The 20,000-nt window shown below is 43.1% G+C and overlaps 2 protein-coding genes across 3 annotated transcripts in view; both read left to right on the forward strand.

Annotated features, from left to right (window-relative positions):
• Positions 1-9,605, forward strand: part of ildr1a (immunoglobulin-like domain containing receptor 1a) — a 14,852-nt gene extending 5,247 nt beyond the window's left edge. Inside the window, exons 3-8 of the mRNA XM_079862726.1 lie at positions 1-108; positions 2,108-2,227; positions 4,378-4,524; positions 4,613-4,741; positions 6,954-7,627; positions 8,978-9,605. The exon at positions 1-108 is cut by the window's left edge and continues 42 nt beyond it. Coding sequence (XP_079718852.1) covers positions 1-108; positions 2,108-2,227; positions 4,378-4,524; positions 4,613-4,741; positions 6,954-7,627; positions 8,978-9,016 — 1,217 coding nt within the window. The 3' untranslated portion in view covers positions 9,017-9,605. The remainder of the gene's footprint in view (positions 109-2,107; positions 2,228-4,377; positions 4,525-4,612; positions 4,742-6,953; positions 7,628-8,977) is intronic.
• Positions 9,606-10,052: 447 nt separating this feature from the next.
• tmem39a (transmembrane protein 39A) overlaps positions 10,053-20,000 on the forward strand; it is a 28,201-nt gene continuing 18,253 nt past the window's right edge. For both annotated transcript variants that reach the window (XM_079864159.1, XM_079864160.1), the window contains exons 1-3: positions 10,053-10,313; positions 13,781-13,985; positions 19,772-19,994. In XM_079864159.1, the coding sequence (XP_079720285.1) occupies positions 13,873-13,985; positions 19,772-19,994 (336 nt within the window). In that variant the 5' untranslated portion in view covers positions 10,053-10,313; positions 13,781-13,872. The remainder of the gene's footprint in view (positions 10,314-13,780; positions 13,986-19,771; positions 19,995-20,000) is intronic.

Genomic DNA, 20,000 nt, shown 5'->3' on the forward strand with positions numbered 1-20,000 from the left:
ACTGCGTGGACTCGCAGCGCACCATCCGAACCGTGGCTCAGAAACTGGGCTCCGGCGAGGCGGTGCTGGGCTCCGACTACAGAGACCGCAAAGTCTACATTCAGAACAGTGAGTTGATGAAGATACGAGAAACGTGTAAGGGGATTTACAGTCAAAGACCCAGAACCAGATATGATGAATAAAGACCCGGAGTCTGGAGAAAAGTTTAACTGAAAATAGTTCGCAGTTTCATCAGCAGAAGTTCAGCTTCAAGACTCACAGAGTTCGTAGGCCGTCCCACTTACAGTTACACAGATCAGCAGTTATACCCTTCACCACACACACACACACACACACACACACACACACACACACACACAGCAGTTATACCCTTCACCAAGGTCTAAGCTACGTCCTTGCTTCAGGTTGAATGGTTCTGATTGGCTAAGAAATAGATACACATATACAGATAGACTGAAGCATTTCTCCATCGACTAGGCGACTGACACTCGGACCCTGAAGTGAGGCACGTCGTGACCTTCCAGGTCGCAGATTGGGTTGCTGAGCGCCAACATGTCCAGAACAACAACTCAGTCAATCTCCTATAACACACACACACACACACACACACACCGACACACAGCTTCTTCAAGGTTGGATTTGGTCAGGCTCTAATTATAAACAGGAGAGTCGTCTCAAAACATCAAGATAATGCGTTCTTTCTCTCAAGGAGAGGACACTTTAATCTAGCGCAGTAAAGTAAAGCTTTAGCTACGAAATGGTCCCTTAAACTATAGACCTCAATGACCCATGTGACCACAGCTGTCAGGTACCCCAGAAGAACAGACGTATATATTGACACATGTTGAAGAAGTCCATATGTCATCTCTGGAAGCCGGGCTAAATGAGCAAGCACTGTCACTGCACTCCTGGCATTAGAGCCGGACCCTCAGTCTCCTCTCCGTCATTCATGCAGACATTAGAGAATACATGAACAAAACATGTCAGTAATCACACTGGAAACTTCTAGAACTAAGGGAAATCTCACAAGCTTAGTGGAGTCATTCAACTCATGTGATATTTAGAAGGAAAAATATTGATTAATACCTTGATTATAATCCCTCATTAGATATAGACTGAAGACCTGTCCAGAATCACCCCTTCAGTCAAGTCACATTTATTTATCTAGCGCTTTTTACAACACAGTGTTTCAGAGCAGCTTTACAGAGATAACAGGAAAATAATGCAACAGAGTTTGTTTCTAGAAGAAAATGCCGTCACAGTCCAGCTTAAGTAAGTTCAGTGATGCTTCATTTTTGTTGTAAAAAAGTTATTAATTTAGTTCATTTATTTATATATATATATATATATATATATAGCCGCTCTGGAGAAAACCGTGATGTCATCGTCCAGCTCAGTTCAGTTCTCATATAATGGTGTCGTCAGTGCAGGAGATCAGTAATATTGTTGAATATTAAATTAAATGTTAAATTAAATGTCCCCAACTAAGCAAGCCAAAAGCCAGTGGCAACAAAGGTGAAAAAAAGGCGACAAACCAAAACTCCATCAGTGACAGAATGGAGGAATAACCCTTGTGAGAAACCAGACTCAGTCTCAGTTCTCCTCTGGCCAGTGAACGAACAGTGTGTGATTATGATTCAGGCAGCGTTACAGGTCAGAGGTCAGACTGGATCAGAACATTCAGAATATTATCCAGTTCCATGTCAAGTTCAACAAATTCATATTTTCTTTCACTACTGACCGTTATCAGTTTGTAGCAGTAAACGAAGAGATGTCTTATCGATCACAAGTTCAGTATGGCGTACCACAGGGCTCAGTACTAGGACCGCTGCTATTCACTCTGTACATGCTACCCTCACACACACACACACACACACTCTGTACATGCTACCCTCACACACACACACACACACACTCTCACACACACACACACACACACACACACACACACACACACACACACACACTCTGTACATGCTACCCTTGGGAGATATCATTAGGAAGCTACTGTAAAGGGACCGGACTAATCAGTTTGTTGTTTTTTCCATGAATGGTTATTGTTCCTATTTCAGTCGTAATCCAGATATTGTCTGTTTGTGTTGATCAGAGGCGGATCTGGTCATCAATGAGGTGATGTGGTGGGATAACGGGATGTATTTCTGCTCTGTGGATGCGCCTGGAGACACAATCGGAGATTCAGACAAAGAGATGAAGCTGATCGTGTACCGTAAGTCCCGATTACTAACACAAGAATTAAACACAGGAGAAGAAAAAGCTTTACAGTCTCATTATAAGCAACATGTTAAAAACCTTTAAAATTCATTCAAAACAGCAAACTGTATTTCAGCATGTAGAGACAGTGATGAATGAATCATCATTTGGCAGATGCTTTTATCCAAAGCGGCTTAAAGGAGTAGTTCACTTCAGAATTAAAATGATAATTTACTGTCCCCCACTCAGAGACAATCAGGCCTAGAGGTCTGCGCGGGACTGTTTTTTAAGTCCCGCTCCCGCCCGCTCCCGCTGGGGGTTATATCCCGCACCCACCCGTTCCCGCTATATATACACTATTTGTTCACCCGCTGTCTGCTTAGAATAATTTTCTTCCCGACCCGACCATCCCGCTTTAATATAGATCTCCCAGAATTTCACATGTACATTTTCACAGAGAAAATAAAAATGTAGTCTGCACAAACATTTTTTTATTATTATTTTATTCGCCTTGTCAATATAAAAAATTTAACATTTTGCTGCAGACAGTAGGGGAAAAAATATCGCAGCGAAAAAAAAGAAGAAGTGTAGGCTATTATTTTTATTCGTATTATCAAAATTCGTAACATTTTGCTGTTAAGAAAATACAATCAATGCATGACAGAAAGAACCGTTACTGGTCCGTGCGTGCAGCGCGTGCATAACGGTCCTGAGTACAGGGCAGACTGTAGCCTATACCGGGTGGTCGATAAGATTAAGATTAGGTAAAGCGAAGATATGCTGTTCTGAAAGAACGTCGGCGTCGGGAACGTGATATTGAATGACCAACCGCTCCCGTTCAAATTACACCAGAGTTACCGACCGCTACCGTTTTTTAGTCGGAAATTTAATCCCGCGGCGCAAAATATCTGGTCGGGTCCCGCGGATCCCGCGGGACAGCCGCGGGAATGCAGACCTCTAATCAGGCCTATACACACACTACTTTTTGATATCAATAATTAAATTTGTACTATTTAAAATGTGAATTCTTGATATTAAGAATGTACTTTTTCTAGTAACAATGTATATTTCTGATATCAGGAATTACATTTTCATTAGTACTAGTTAAAGGAGGGAGGATTGTAGTGGGAGCACTGGGGTGTCAGATGACTGTGTTGCAATGGCAAATGGCTCTCGGGTCAGGACGGCCCCTTAACAGAATTTTGCTTGGGGCCCCAGGGAGGTCAGGATCGGCTCTGCCCCCACTTCATCCAAGATATTCATGTCTTTCTTTCTTCAGCTGAAAAGAAATTTAGGTTTTTGAGCAAAACATTCCAGGATGTTCCTCCATATAGTGACTTCAATGGGGTCCAACGGTTTGAAGGTCCAGATGTGAGTTTCAGTGCAGCTTCAAAGTCTCGACACGATCCAGCCGAGGAACAACATCGGTCATTTTATATAAAAAAAAATAAAAAAATAATAATCTTCGTCTTGCACTAGCTGTCATTGTAATCAGGTTGAAAGGTCACTTGTGTTCCGGTTCAAATGTAGGGAAGGGCGAAAAACTACATCTCATTTCCTCCTCCAACTTCAAAATCGTCTGACATCGTTGTTTTACCTTTTATTTATTTATTTGTTTGTTTTGTAAATGGCGTTTGACTTAGTCTTTGCACATTCGCTTTGTAAACACTGGGTCTGTACTTCCGCCTATGTCACCCTTGACCTTTCAACCTGATGACGTTGTTTACGATAAATGTTTTTTTTTTTTTAATAAAATGGCCGCTGGTGTGTCTAGATAAGACTCTTATTCCTCGGCTGGATCGTGTCGAGACTTTGAAGCTGCACTGAAACTCACATCTGGACCTTCAGCCCGTTGGACCCCATTGAAGTCACTATATGAAGAAAAATCCTGGAATGTTCCTCAACCTCAATTTATTTTCAACTGAAGAGAGAAAGTTATGAATATCTTGGATGACGTGGGGTTGAGTAAATTATCAGGAGTGAAGTGAAGTAAACTACTCCTTTAAATTGCATTGAAGGTCTAGATTTGATCAGTTGATGCGTTGACTGAGAATGGAACCCTTGAGCTTGTGTTACGAGTGGCAGGATCTGCAGTGTGAAGACGTGTGTGTGTGTGTTGTTAGACTGGCTGATGCTGATCCTCCTGCTGTGTGTGTGTGTTTTTAGACTGGCTGACGGTGCTCTTCATCGTGATTGGAGTGCTGATGCTCGTCCTCCTGCTGTGTGTGTGTTGCTGTCAGTGCTGTCCACAGAAGTGCTGCTGTTACGTACGCTGCCCGTGCTGCCCTCAGACCTGCTGCTGCCCCGAGAAGGGTTAGTACACACACACACACACACACACACACACACACACACACACACACACACACTCCTAACGCTGTGTTTGTGTTCCTGTGTTTAGCTGTGATGCAGCACCGGCTGATGAAGGAGGCACAGAAGGCCATGACGCCGTGGCTGAACGGACAGCCGCTCTACGCTCCCATGAGCAACCACAACTCCAGCTACCAGATGAACCCCATGCTGTATGCAGGTCAGTCCCAGTCCATCCTCACGAAGTCGTGATCAGTCCCAGTCAGGTGCTTGCGGAGTCGGGGTCAGTCCCAGTCAGGTACTCGTGGAGTCGGGATCAGTCCCAGTCAGGTGCTTGCGGAGTCGGGGTCAGTCCCAGTCAGGTACTCGTGGAGTCGTGATCAGTCCCAGTCAGGTGCTCGCGGAGTCGGGGTCAGTCCCAGTCAGGTACTCGTGGAGTCGGGGTCAGTCCCAGTCAGGTGCTTGCGGAGTCGGGGTCAGTCCCAGTCAGGTACTCGTGGAGTCGGGATCAGTCCCAGTCAGGTGCTCGCGGAGTCGGGGTCAGTCCCAGTCAGGTGCTTGCGGAGTCGGGGTCAGTCCCAGTCAGGTACTCGTGGAGTCGGGATCAGTCCCAGTCAGGTACTCGTGGAGTCGGGATCAGTCCCAGTCAGGTGCTTGCGGAGTCGGGGTCAGTCCCAGTCAGGTACTCGTGGAGTCGGGATCAGTCCCAGTCAGGTGCTCGCAGAGTCGGGATCAGTCCCAGTCAGGTGCTCGCGGAGTCAGGATCAGTCCCAGTCAGGTACTCGTGGAGTCGGGGTCAGTCCCAGTCAGGTACTCGTGGAGTCGGGATCAGTCCCAGTCAGGTGCTTGCGGAGTCGGGGACAGTCCCAGTCAGGTACTCGTGGAGTCGGGATCAGTCCCAGTCAGGTGCCCGCGGAGTCGGGATCAGTCCCAGTCCCAGTCCCAGTCAGGTGCTCGTGGAGTCGGGATCAGTCCCAGTCCATCCTCACGAAGTCGGGGTCAGTCCCAGTCAGGTACTCGTGGAGTCGGGATCAGTCCCAGTCAGGTGCCCGCGGAGTCGGGATCAGTCCCAGTCCCAGTCCCAGTCAGGTGCTCGTGGAGTCGGGATCAGTCCCAGTCCATCCTCACGAAGTCGGGATCAGTCCCAGTCAGGTACTCGTGGAGTCGGGATCAGTCCCAGTCAGGTGCCCGCGGAGTCGGGATCAGTCCCAGTCCCAGTCCCAGTCAGGTGCTCGTGGAGTCGGGATCAGTCCCAGTCCATCCTCACGAAGTCGGGGTCAGTCCCAGTCAGGTGCTCGCGGAGTCGGGATCAGTCCCAGTCAGGTGCTCGGGGAGTCGGGGTCAGTCCCTCGCAGAGTCGGGATCAGTCCCAGTTCATCCTCGCGAAGTCGGGGTCAGTCCCAGTCAGGTGCTCGCGGAGTCGGGATCAGTCCCAGTCAGGTGCTCGGGGAGTCGGGGTCAGTCCCTCGCAGAGTCGGGATCAGTCCCAGTTCATCCTCGCGAAGTCGGGATCAGTCCCAGTCAGGTGCTCGCGGAGTCGGGGTCAGTCCCAGTCGCTCGCGGAGTCGGGATCAGTCCCAGTCAGGTGCTCGCGGAGTCGGGATCAGTCCCAGTCAGGTGCTCGCGGAGTCAGGGTCAGTCCCAGTCGCTCGCGGAGTCGGGATCAGTCCCAGTCAGGTGCTCGCGGAGTCGGGATCAGTCCCAGTTCATCCTCGCGAAGTCGGAGTCAGTCCCAGGCAGGTACTCGTGGGGTCGGGGTCAGTCCCAGTCGGGGTCAGTCCCAGTCAGGTGCTCGCGGAGTCGGGGTCAGTCCCAGTCAGGTGCTCGCGGAGTCGGGGTCAGTCCCAGTCAGGTACTCGTGGAGTCGGGGTCAGTCCCAGTCGGAGTCAGTCCCAGGCAGGTACTCGTGGAGTCGGGGTCAGTCCCAGTCAGGTACTCGTGGAGTCGGGGTCAGTCCCAGTCAGGTGCTCGCGGAGTCGGGATCAGTCCCAGTCAGGTACTCGTGGAGTCGGGGTCAGTCCCAGTCAGGTGCTCGCGGAGTCGGGGTCAGTCCCAGTCAGGTGCTCGCGGAGTCGGGGTCAGTCCCAGTCAGGTGCTCGCGGAGTCGGGGTCAGTCCCAGTCAGGTGCTCGCGGAGTCGGGGTCAGTCCCAGTCAGGTGCTCGCGGAGTCGGGGTAAATCCTGGTCAGGTGCTCGTTATTCATCATTCAGAGACGTTAGAAACTGTGCATCAAATATGATGCAGTAGGTTTTATAGGGACATTGTATTCAGTGTGTGCTTTTATTGTTTAATATATATTTTCAAAAGTTCATTTAAGCTAATTTGCAGCTTCTTTTCATATTTTGCTTCTATGCATTCTGACATGTTTTTTTAATGTGACATAAGGGCTGCTGTGTATTTGTGTTCTGAGTCTCTCTGTTTCCCCGCTTCAGGGTCACAGAAGGGTCACATGACGCCGGTTCCGCTGCCGCCTCCGCATTTGCAGATGTCAGGTCACATGCCTCCTCCCAGCATGCACGGCAACGGCAGCGTTCACGGGAACAACCAGGTGCTGGAGTACCTGGAGAGTCAGGTGCGCGGCATGGATATGAACAGCCCTCTCCAACAGCCCCAGCTCATGCCCCCCCCTCCGCAACACGTCCCGCAGCACGTGCCCTTCTCCGCCGGGCCTCCCAGCATGCTCTCTGGCCTGGACGATGGCCCCGCCTCACGCAGGCTCCTGCCCGGATCACGAGGAGCCAGATCACACTCCAGCAACTCGTCAGCGTACGGCGTCCCACCGCGCGACGAGCGCCGCTACCCTCGCCCGCTAATCCCACGTAGCTACAGCCAGGAGGATGTGCTGGATAGCCGGAGCCGGTCTGGAGGATCCCGCCCTCGCTCCCGATCCCGGGACGATCTGCTGGCCGCGGAGCGCAGAGGCCCGGCCCGCCGGGATGATTACTCTCCTCCGCCCCGCCACGGCTCCTGGAGCTCCGCTAATGAGGAGGCTAGCAGACGCGGAGGAACACGAGGAGTTCGCGGATCCGGATGGTCCGATCATCCTCCCACCTACAGCGAGTACGAGCCCGGGAAGAAGCCGAACAAGCGGCCGGAGCGCTTCTCTGTAAGAGTCTGAACTACTGATCGGCTCACGCGTTCACTAACACCGATTTCTTCTTTAAAACTGTCATTCTCCTGCCGTCACAACTAGGGCTGGGATAATAAATCGATGCATCATGAATCGAGAAATGATTCCGGATCGATTCTGAGATTTTTCGAATGCATCGCAATTCTCTCTCGAATCGATTATGAGCTTAGTTTTCTAACAGCAGATGGAACTGCATGCTTTAGAAACAGCCGTTCTCTGCTTGCTTCCACTTGAACCTTCTATAAAATGGGTTTGTATAAAAAGGTTGAAGCGAATTACAAGGGTGTTTTCAGTGGGCTGTTTACATTAATCTTGCAACATAAAAACATTCTGAGGTGCAAGACAAGTACATTCTCAGACTCAGCCGAACGCACGAGCGCTCTTCTTCGTGAGCATTTGAGCGTGCTGTTAAAAACGAGCCTAGAGCGCCATCTGCTGTTAAAAACTAAGCTCAGAATCGATTCGAATCGAATGGCGATGTATTTGAAAATATTGGAATCGATCCACGAATCGCGATGCATTGATTTATTGTCCCAGCGCTAGTCACAACATTAACGGGTGTGTCGATCCAAACGTCTGCAATCGCAATCACATCAAACATGTAAACAAATGTAAGATTAATTCTCTCTCATTTAAATCTGAAATGGGACCTATTATGGAGAATTCACTTTTACATGGTGTTAGAAGATAAATGTGTGTGTACAGTGTCCCAAAATGAGTCGTTCGTGTTTTCCATACATGTTGACATCAGTGTAACAGGCCCCGCCCATGACTGCTGCCCTATTAGCATAGCTCCTCCCCTGAGTGAGCGTACACACTCATGTTTATCTCATTTGGCAGCGAGCAGCAGCTCATTTGCATTTAAAGACACACACACACACGAAAACAGCGTGCAATTGCTTCCACCCAAAGAGGGGCATGATGTAATAACTGATCTCTGGTGCATTTTGAGCTGAAACTTCAGACAGATTCTGAAGTCACTTAAGATATATTATATTATAGATATTATATTACACTGTGTAAAAGGGTTATAATAGGTCCTGTTCACTGTGTGTACAGACGCTCAGATGTTGTTCTTTCACTGAAGATCATTATCTTCTCAGAACATGATCATCAGGTTTAGCTCATGGAGCTCCAGTGCAAATACTGCAATCCTGTTCATTTACCAACTGATGGGTTTTAGGTGAACTCGTTTCTGTATTCTGCTCTGTGACGTTGGGTTCGGACTCTTCTGCACCTTCACATCCTCACAGATCCGGATCATCGTCTGGTGTTCAGTGGTGGTTGTTGATCTGTGTTAATCTTCGCTCTCCTCTTCCTCTGCAGGATAAGAGCTCTCTCAGCGGCACCAGCATCGTCATCTGAACACCAGCGTCATGAACACAGGACTAAGAAAAGAGCTTTTACTGAACATATTTGAAGGATGTGGTACTTTGAAGATAGATCATGGATTTTTTGTTTTATATTTTTGTGCAGAGCAATTTATACACTTGAATGTGAATATGAATGAATATCCTCTTCTAGTGAATGTGTGACATTAGCTGTGTATGACGTGACGGTTCTTGGGTTTGAGGATTTATCTGTGTAAATATCACATCTTTTGTGTCAATATATTTATTAATATATTGAAGTTTTTTAAGCATCCACTGCATTTACAGCACAGAGATATAATGCAATATAACACAAGAATTGTGTATGAGACTTTGAAATGCTCATTATTATGTCTGTAATAAGTTATTCATTGTGATTGCAACTCTCTGGGCCCAGGAATAACTTATTCAGAAGTGTGTATTTATGTTTTATTGATCATGCTCAGGTCAAGCTGTTCTTTAGCCTTTTGTAAATAATGTTTTTATTGAACTTGTTACTGCATCTAAAGTTCAAAATCTTAATGATTTTTCAGTCTTGCCTTTATATCAGCTTCATCTGAATATGTGAATCGCCTCTGTAATGATGAAGGACTTGTACATGTTCTATTGTTCATATATGAAGGACTGTCTATTAATGTTTTGTTTCTTAACGTCATGCATCTTATGTGGACAGAATTCTTCCTTTTCCACTTGCATAAATAAATCTGCGAAAACAGCAGCATATGCCGACATGTTTGCGTTTGAGTACATCTGTGTTTCTCAGGCTAATATTAGCAGATCAGTCTCATCACAACAATCCCTTCATGTTTCATCTTTGAACAGCAACAATATTTGTCTCACATTGCCAAAGTAAGAATGTTTGCAAAATAAAAGCTAGAAGTTAGCAATACAATATTTGTTGCAATTTATATTTTATTGTATTGTTTTAGTACTACATCTGTTCCCAGCGTGTACTGCGTGCGTGTGTGTGTGTGTGTGTGTGTGTGTGTGTGCGGCGCCTGCGCAGTGCGCACCAGAGACGCGTCGCGCGGCTGATGGCGTAATGTGACGCAGCGTCGGTTTGCCACGTCGGTCTGTAACTGCGCGAGGAACTTCTGCAACTTTGTGTTTTGCATTTTAAGGCCGTTAATACAAAGCAGTGCGCGACTGCAACAACACACGCGAAACACAATATCCACATTGTCTGTCAGAAACTTTACACTGTATCATTATTTCAGAGAGAGAGAGAGAGAAGCAAATGTGGTTGTTACAGAGTTTAGGTGACTGATGTCTGCGCTCATGATTGGTGTGCGGTAAGTGCTGCTTTAATTATTCATTAATGTTAATGTTAATGTTGTTAATCATGCATTCAGTCAACATTTACAGTAAGGAGCATCAGCTCATATAGTTCAGTTAGGGTTATAGTTCAGTTACCAGCTGCAGACCAATGATTCTGTTTATTTCCTGTTTGTGTTTAAAGTGTGTGTGTGTGTGTGTGTGTGTGTGTGTGTTAGTTCATGTGTTATTTAGTTAGTTGATATTGTTAGTCTGTCTGTGACTTTGGTTCAGCCGATTGTCTGGTTGTAAGTGTAGATGATGAGTGGTTGTAATGCTGGTTTAGTCAATAGTCTGGTTGTAAGTGTAGTTGATGAGTTAGTCTGGTTGTAAGTGTAGTTGATGAGTTAATCTAGTTGTAAGTGTAGGCCTAGTTGATGAGTTAGTCTGGTTGAAAGTGTAGTTGATGAGTTCATCTGGTTGTAAGTGTAGTTGATGAGTTAGTCTGGTTGTAATGCTAGTTTAGTCATTAGTCTGGTTGTAAGTGTAGTTGATGAGTTAATCTGGTTGTAAGTGTAGGCCTAGTTGATGAGTTAGTCTGGTTGAAAGTGTAGTTGATGAGTTAATCTGGTTGTAAGTGTAGTTGATGAGTTAGTCTGGTTGTAATGCTAGTTTAGTCATTAGTCTGGTTGTAAGTGTAGTTGATGAGTTAATCTGGTTGTAAATGTAGTTGATGAGTTAATCTGGTTGTAAGTGTAGCCTAGTTGATGAGTTAGTCTGGTTGTAATGCTAGTTTAGTCATTAGTCTGGTTGTAAGTGTAGTTGATGAGTTCGTCTGGTTGTAATGCTAGTTTAGTCATTATGGTTGTAAGTGTAGTTGATGAGTTAGTCTGGTTATGAGTGTAGTTGATTAGTTAGTCTGGTTGTAATGCTAGTTTAGTCATTAGTCTGGTTGAAAGTGTAGTTGATGAGTCAATCTGGTTGTAAGTGTAGTTGATGAGTTAATCTGGTTGTAAGTGTAGTTGATGAGTTAGTCTGGTTGTAATGCTAGTTTAGTCATTAGTCTGGTTGTAAGTGTAGTTGATGAGTTAATCTGGTTGTAAGTGTAGTTGATGAGTTAGTCTGGTTGTAAATGTAGTTGAGTTAATCTTGTTGTAAGTGTAGTTGATGAGTTAGTCTGGTTGTAATGCTAGTTTAGTCATTAGTCTGGTTGTAAGTGTAGTTGATGAGTTAATCTGGTTGTAAGTGTAGTTGATGATGAGTTAGTCTGGTTGTAAGTGTAGTTGATGAGTTAATCTGGTTATGAGTGTAGTTGATGAGTTAATCTGGTTGTAATGCTAGTTTAGTCATTAGTCTGGTTGTAATGCTAGTTTAGTCATTAGTCTGGTTGAAAGTGTAGTTGATGAGTCAATCTGGTTGTAAGTGTAGTTGATGAGTTAATCTGGTTGTAAGTGTAGTTGATGAGTTAGTCTGGTTGTAATGCTAGTTTAGTCATTAGTCTGGTTGTAAGTGTAGTTGATGAGTTAATCTGGTTGTAAGTGTAGTTGATGATGAGTTAGTCTGGTTGTAAGTGTAGTTGATGAGTTAATCTGGTTATGAGTGTAGTTGATGAGTTAATCTGGTTGTAATGCTAGTTTAGTCATTAGTCTGGTTGTAATGCTAGTTTAGTCATTAGTCTGGTTGTAAGTGTAGTTGATGAGTTAGTCTGGTTGTAATGCTAGTTTAGTCATTATGGTTGTAAGTGTAGTTGATGAGTTAGTCTGGTTATGAGTGTAGTTGATGAGTTAATCTAGTTGTAAGTGTAGGCCTAGTTGATGAGTTAGTCTGGTTGTAAGTGTAGTTGATGAGTCAATCTGGTTGTAAGTGTAGTTGATGAGTCAATCTGGTTGTAAGTGTAGTTGATGAGTTAGTCTGGTTAAGTGTACTTGATGAATTAATCTGGTTGTAAGTGTAGTTGATGAGTCAATCTGGTTGTAAGTGTAGTTGATGAGTCAATCTGGTTGTAAGTGTAGTTGATGAGTTAGTCTGGTTAAGTGTACTTGATGAATTAATCTGGTTGTAAGTGTAGTTGATGAGTCAATCTGGTTGTAAGTGTAGTTGATGAGTCAATCTGGTTGTAATGCTAGTTTAGTCATTAGTCTGGTTATGAGTGTAGTTGATGAGTTAATCTTGTAAGTGTAGTTGATGAGTTAGTCTGGTTGTAATGCTGGTTTAGTCATTAGTCTGGTTGTAAGTGTAGTTGATGAGTTTGTCTGGTTGTAATGCTAGTTTAGTCATTATGGTTGTAAGTGTAGGCTAGTTGATGAGTTAGTCTGGTTATGAGTGTAGTTGATGAGTTAATCTAGTTGTAAGTGTAGGCCTAGTTGATGAGTTAGTCTGGTTGAAAGTGTAGTTGATGAGTTAATCTGGTTGTAAGTGTAGTTGATGAGTTAGTCTGGTTGTAATGCTAATTTAGTCATTAGTCTGGTTATAAGTGTAGTTGATGAGTTAGTCTGGTTATAAGTGTAGTTGATGAGTTAATCTGGTTGTAAGTGTAGTTGATGAGTTAGTCTGGTTAAGTGTAGTTGATGAATTAATCTGGTTGTAAGTGTAGTTGATGAGTCAATCTGGTTGTAAGTGTAGTTGATGAGTTAATCTGGTTGTAAGTGTAGTTGATGAGTTAATCTGGTTGTAAGTGTAGTTAGGGCTGGGCGATATATCATGGGACATTGTTAGGCGCATCTCGTCAGTAAAGCCAGTTCCTTGATTAGTAGTAAATCGCCATCACCTGCTTTCAGATGGAGCGGCATTCACTACAAAGAGCCGTAGTTAACTGACAAGCTGAGCCATATCGCATTAATTATCACAGGCGATACGTCCGCGATATTAATGCGATATGGCTCAGCTTGTCAGTTAACTACGGCTCTTTGTAGTGAATGCCGCTCCATCTGAAAGCAGGTGATGGCGATTTACTACTAATCAAGGAACTGGCTTTACTGACGAGATGCGCCTAACAATGTCCCACGATATATCGCCCAGCCCTAAGTGTAGTTGATGAGTTAGTCTGGTTATGAGTGTAGTTGATGAGTTAGCCTGGTTGTAGTAGTAGGTTAGCTGTTAGTCTAATCTTGGTAATCTGTAATTCTGCATCTGCATCATAAGGTGATTCCCATCGGCTGTTGTCTGGATGAGCAGCAGGTTTCTGTGTTCATGCTTCAGGAGAGTTTAATGCTGTTTTCTTCTTACAAACTTCAGCTTCATTGCACTTTAACTTCCTCTTTTGGTGTAACGGTTTTAACAGAAAAACTGCTGCTTTGTGTCAGATGCTTATTTATCAGATGAGTGTTGCCCACTCTGACCTCTGACCTTACGGTGTTTCATTGAGAGTTGAGTGACTTTACAGCAGTTTTGTCTTTTAACATGGGATTTTTCATCATGTTCTGCCCAGCTGCTGCGTTTGTTAGCAGGTCGAAACCCTGTGTCTGAGTAGTTCTGACCTGAACCTCGGCTTGTGTGTGTCCTGCAGTGGCCGGGCAGCTTTGGGCCGAGACGTGACGGAGCCGCAGGGAGCCGCTGGTGGAGACGTGAGGACGGAGCCGCTGGGAGCCGCTGGAGGTCATGCCCGGGGGCCGCAGGGGTCCCAGTAGACAGCAGCTGAGCCGCTGCGCTCTGCCGTCGCTGCAGACGCTGGTGGGCGGCGGCCTCAGCAATGGGGCGGGGCTTCGGTGCAGGTGAGGTGCTGATGCTTCTAACAGCTCTTCACCACGAAGTGAAGTTTGATTAGGCCCACTCACACAGTGCATGTATTAGGGATAGCAGTCGGTTTAACCCTAATTGTTTTCCATAGTCAACACATTAAAGGGGACATATTACGCCCCTTTTCACAAGATGTCATTTGAAGCTATGGTGTCCCCAGAATATGTCTGCTTATGCATCAATACACTCTTTCAAAGCAGCTTATTCATCATGACAGTGTTTAGAATGTGTAATAGTCCACAAACAGCCGTTTATATTCAGTGAGGATATACACTCACCTAAAGGATTATTAGGAACACCTGTTCAATTTCTCATTAATGCAATTATCTAATCAACCAATCACATGGCAGTTGCTTCAATGCATTTAGGGGTGTGGTCCTGGTCAAGACAATCTCCTGAACTCCAAACTGAATGTCAGAATGGGAAAGAAAGGTGATTTAAGCAATTTTGAGCGTGGCATGGTTGTTGGTGCCAGACGGGCCGGTCTGAGTATTTCACAATCTGCTCAGTTACTGGGATTTTCACGCACAACCATTTCTAGGGTTTACAAAGAATGGTGTGAAAAGGGAAAAACATCCAGTATGCGGCAGTCCTGTGGGCGAAAATGCCTTGTTGATGCTAGAGGTCAGAGGAGAATGGGCCGACTGATTCAAGCTGATAGAAGAGCAACTTTGACTGAAATAACCACTCGTTACAACCGAGGTATGCAGCAAAGCATTTGTGAAGCCACAACACGCACAACCTTGAGGCGGATGGGCTACAACAGCAGAAGACCCCACCGGGTACCACTCATCTCCACTACAAATAGGAAAAAGAGGCTACAATTTGCACGAGCTCACCAAAATTGGACAGTTGAAGACTGGAAAAATGTTGCCTGGTCTGATGAGTCTCGATTTCTGTTGAGGCATTCAGATGGTAGAGTCAGAATTTGGTGTAAACAGAATGAGAACATGGATCCATCATGCCTTGTTACCACTGTGCAGGCTGGTGGTGGTGGTGTAATGGTGTGGGGGATGTTTTCTTGGCACACTTTACGCCCCTTAGTGCCAATTGGGCATCGTTTAACCCTCTGAGGTCGGCAAACGCGCGGGCGCGTTTTGCTGGATTTTCTTCACATTGTAGAACTATAAACTTAAATTACTCCGTCATTTATGGTCATACATAAAAAAGAAATATAAAAAAAGAATCTGTGATATTTCTACTTTTGTATGTGTCCACTTACAATCAAATCAAAACATTGTGCTTTTGTAAAATAAAGAAAATAAACAGGGTGTGCGTTCTGCCTCTCCGTCGCGTTTTCTTGAGCACGTCTATAAACTGAAACAAAACTCAGCGAATACTTGTCACACATTTATGAGCCATATACCTTTATAAACATTTAAGTGTGTACTTTTAAATGAAAACAAATATTCTCTGTTTAAGTAATTTGTATAAAACCAACAAGATGTCCAGCTTCTCAAACACTTCCTAATTATTTTTAATTTGAACACGCCCACTCGCGCAAAAGATATTCACATGCAAATCTCCACATGGAACGCGAACGCGCTCATTACCTCAAAAACAAAACACCAAAACACTTCACAAGTCTCTGCTTTTCGTCGAGTTTGAAAGGCGCACCGTGAGCTTACATTGGATTTAGGCTACCTCAGAAGAAGAAGAACGCGATTTGAAGACAAGAAAGATGTAAGGTAAGAAATTCTTACATATTAGTTTGTTATTGTTGCATAAATTTCACATTGCAGTTGAACTGTTGCTAGATATATGGTGAATATTATAATATTTAGACCCGTGTTTACTGTTACTGTGTTTGTGGATATCTGCTCAAATGTAGATATGTATATGGTAACCATAATGTTTTATATTTGAGCGCGATCACAAGGCACAACAAACCTGGGGGCTGTTCCATAAAACAAGATTAGAGTATAAGCCAGGCTTATTTTGGTTAGTCAGACTTATTGTCGGTGGATTCTGTTTCATAAAGCAAACTTAAAATAGTTCAAACTCAGTTACCCTGGCAACTTATGCTGGGAAACTAGCCTGGTCCAGGGCAGGCTAACTGTCAGGCTAAGCCTCAGTTGTTACACAGATCCTCTAACACTGACCAACAAGAACACAATGATATTACCACTGACACTCTCTCATACCATTATTGGACTTTATTAACCAATATTAGTCCAAAAATAAATACACAGTATACAGAAAATCAACTTAAATAAGGCTACAATGATAAATTAGACAATATAGATCTATATATATATAGATAGATAGATAGATAGATAGATAGATAGATAGATAGATAGATAGGCCTAAATACAAAATATATATACTACAGGTTTTCTTTTTTTACTGGCTGAATGTTTTGTGCCCAAGATTTAATTAGATTGTTTTAAAGATTTATGAATACATTTCTCTCTGGTTTTGTTTGGCAGCTGTAGTACATGTTTATGATTAGAAGAACATTAGAACACAATCTGAAAAAAGCTTTGTAAAGCAGAAGTTAAAATCACAAAATTAAAAATAAATAATTACAAAAGCAGAGTATACATTTTAACTGGTAAGATGAATCTGAGCTTAGTAATTGACAGTATTAGCCTACATTTGATTTACCCCATTACAATAGTCCCTTTACAGTTATGGCTATCATAAAAATATACACACAGGTTTAAAATTCTAAATAAGGCACATCTAATGTCCAAATAACAAATATTTTAGTATATATATATATATATATATATATGTACTTTATTATGTCTTTCAATTCAAACACATTTAACACAATTATACAAATTGACAGTTCCTTTAAAGACATCATATTTTCCCCCAATAAATATTCCTTATTTTTCCTTCTACTTTTTTTCTTTTGTGATAATACCCACCAACACATAGCCTAAAAACACACATGATTAGAACAATAACCAAAAAGTACATAGTTAGACATTTTTACATATGATTTAAGGGGGAAAAGACAAAAAACAATAAATAAATAGTAATAAAAATGTAACATTAACATATTTATATCAAACTCTAATAATGACACATAATTCCTAATAGTTATTCAAGTAATATTATTTGAATATCAAATATTCAATATTAAATAAGTAAATAAATAAAATAACAAATAACTAGAAATAAAAGGGAGGGAGGGTTATATAAAAATGTATGTAGGCTAATATATATTCCTTTATTTTATGGAATATTCTTTAATTTTAGAGTTGCACATATCTTTTCAAAATGTATACATTTGCTCTTAATTTAATGTTATCCTCTCCATAATGTACTTTAGAAACTAAATCTACTCATTTAAAACGGGGGATTCTTGCTTTCTCCAAAAAAATATTGCATTAAAAGCTGTAATTCTCAGCATACTAAATAAGTATACATCATCTTTATTAAGTAGCATAGGTCCTATACCCAAAACTATATTTTGTATCTCTATATATTTAGTTTCTTAAAAAAAATCTTCCCTGAATTATAGGCTATACTTCACTGAAGTACTTCTGTTCGCTAGAAGTTCAGTGCAACTTATCCAACATCCTAAAGATAAATTATTATAATTAGAAGATATTTCTAGTGTTATAAAATATCGCAAATTAATTTTCCAAGCAAAATGTATATTTTAGTCCGAATTATTGCGCTCCTATTTGGCGCGCATGCGCGCAGCAGCGCTCGTTCAATATGAAAATTAGCAGCAAAATGGATACATTTGCATGACTTTCGAACATTTACAGATGGAGAATATAACTGTAAAATGTAAGTTTTGCACTGAGGGGGAAAAAAACATGTTACAAACGCATAAAACAGCACAAAATATACGCTGTTTGATGGTGGATCGATTTGATCCACGATCGACCTCTAGGGCTGCTTAAGAAACGCGTGCACACGCAATTATCTAGACTAGATAAACCTGGATCAAATTAGTGAGATTGCGTGAGCTTCAATTACCTTTTATGGAACCACTTTAGCCCCAACTCATTTGTTAGGCTCATTCAAGTCCGGTTTTGGAGTTTAATCCCCGCTTTTCTAAGCGTCTTTTATGGAACAGCCCCCTGGTGTTCATTATATTATATATTGTTGGAAACATTTGTGTGTGTGTGTATTCTGTGAATTTTAAAAAGCAATTTTAACCAGAAAAATCTAAAATGTATTCCCAAAATCGTGAAGGCCTTTCTCTTGATATCAGCATGTTCACTTTTTTTTTTTCAGGGCCCAGATGCCACTGAGTCCTGGTGACTTCAACATTCACACGAGTCTCTGTACATGAACATGGTAAAGTGAAAATCAAACACCTTGGAAATGAAAGGTATGTACAATGTTTTTAGGAATGGCACAAAGGTCTCTGTCTTTGGATCATTGGTTTCAATGAGTGCTTTTTTGTCATTTGTTGTGTATCTTTGGATTATGTTGTGTTGTAAATAAATCAAACAATCTAAAAGCCATTCTTTTTTAAATCTCCTCATTCTTTGTGCAAGGTTGCTCAGAATGACAGGGCCTGATAGCTCCTAATAGGGCCGTTAGGGGAGTGTCTTTGTCTTTCTCAGGTGTGAAAAGCTTACATATTAATGAGCTCCCGCATAAAGCTTTGTGGCACAAAACACGTCGTAAAAATTTTAAATCAATATATTGTCTTCTCTGAATGAGCAGTCAGGGTGATTTTCACATAGTTTTGGAGCAAATATTCTAGGCTACGTCATACGATTTTCAAAAGTCTTGTGAAGAAATAATCAGTATGGGTTTCATGACCTTATTTCAGTGAGAATTTTTTTTTGTATTTTCACAAACCACGGATAAATGTCATTATCTCAAAACTACAAACTTTTACACACATGCTGCTGATATATTATTGTAGCAGAGTTTGTGCTGAATACAGTGTAAATAAACTTTAGCCATGAAAATGTCACAAGTAACAGAAATAAGCACAAATGTCAGAGCATGTCAGAACACCTCCAGGGCCCAGAAAACAGCTCAGACCCCAGAGGGTTAAATGCCACGGCCTACCTGAGCATTGTTTCTGACCATGTCCATCCCTTTATGACCACCATGTACCCATCCTCTGATGGCTACTTCCAGCAGGATAATGCACCATGTCACAAAGCTCGAATCATTTCAAATTGGTTTCTTGAACATGACAATGAGTTCACTGTACTAAAATGGCCCCCACAGTCACCAGATCTCAACCCAATAGAGCATCTTTGGGATGTGGTGGAACGGGAGCTTCGTGCCCTGGATGTGCATCCCACAAATCTCCATCAACTGCAAGATGCTATCCTATCAATATGGGCCAACATTTCTAAAGAATGCTTTCAGCACCTTGTTGAATCAATGCCACGTAGAATTAAGGCAGTTCTGAAGGCGAAAGGGGGTCAAACACAGTATTAGTATGGTGTTCCTAATAATCCTTTAGGTGAGTGTAAAGCATGATCAGTGTGAGCGGCTCCGGTTCGGCTTCTTGAACAGGTTCGTATGATCTCGTGCGCACAGATGGAGTCCGTGTAGATTGTGACGTGAGCAGATGAAGCCTGTACTAGTTTTCATCTGTCTGTTGTTTAGTTAGCTCTAGTTATTAATAATGCCCAGATCTCACCTTTCAGATCTACATTCTGTTGGTTTGCTGATCCAGATCTGTCCTGATCTTAACACTGCTGGAAATGTGCATTTCACTGTGAACTGTGTAGTAATATTACAGCCTTAAAGCTGATCTAATGACCTAATTCAATTAGTAATTAGTAACCTGTGTGTCTGTGTGTGTGCGTGCGTGTCTCAGGAACAGCAGTGCGCTGGGTCTCTCGGCTCCGCCCCTCACGGCCCTCATCACTCCAGATCCCGTCCGACATTCCCGCATTCCCGATCTCCCTCTGGACAGTAATCTCCTGTTCGAGGCGCTGCTGTTCCTCTACCTGCTGGTGGCGCTGTTCGTGCAGTACATCAACATCTACCGGACGGTGTGGTGGTCCTCCTACAGCCAGCCCTCGGCCTCCACGTCACTGGTACAC

This window comes from Squalius cephalus (assembly GCF_949319135.1).
Source record: "Squalius cephalus genome assembly, chromosome: 2".
NCBI classification, from domain to species: Eukaryota; Metazoa; Chordata; class Actinopteri; order Cypriniformes; family Leuciscidae; genus Squalius; species Squalius cephalus.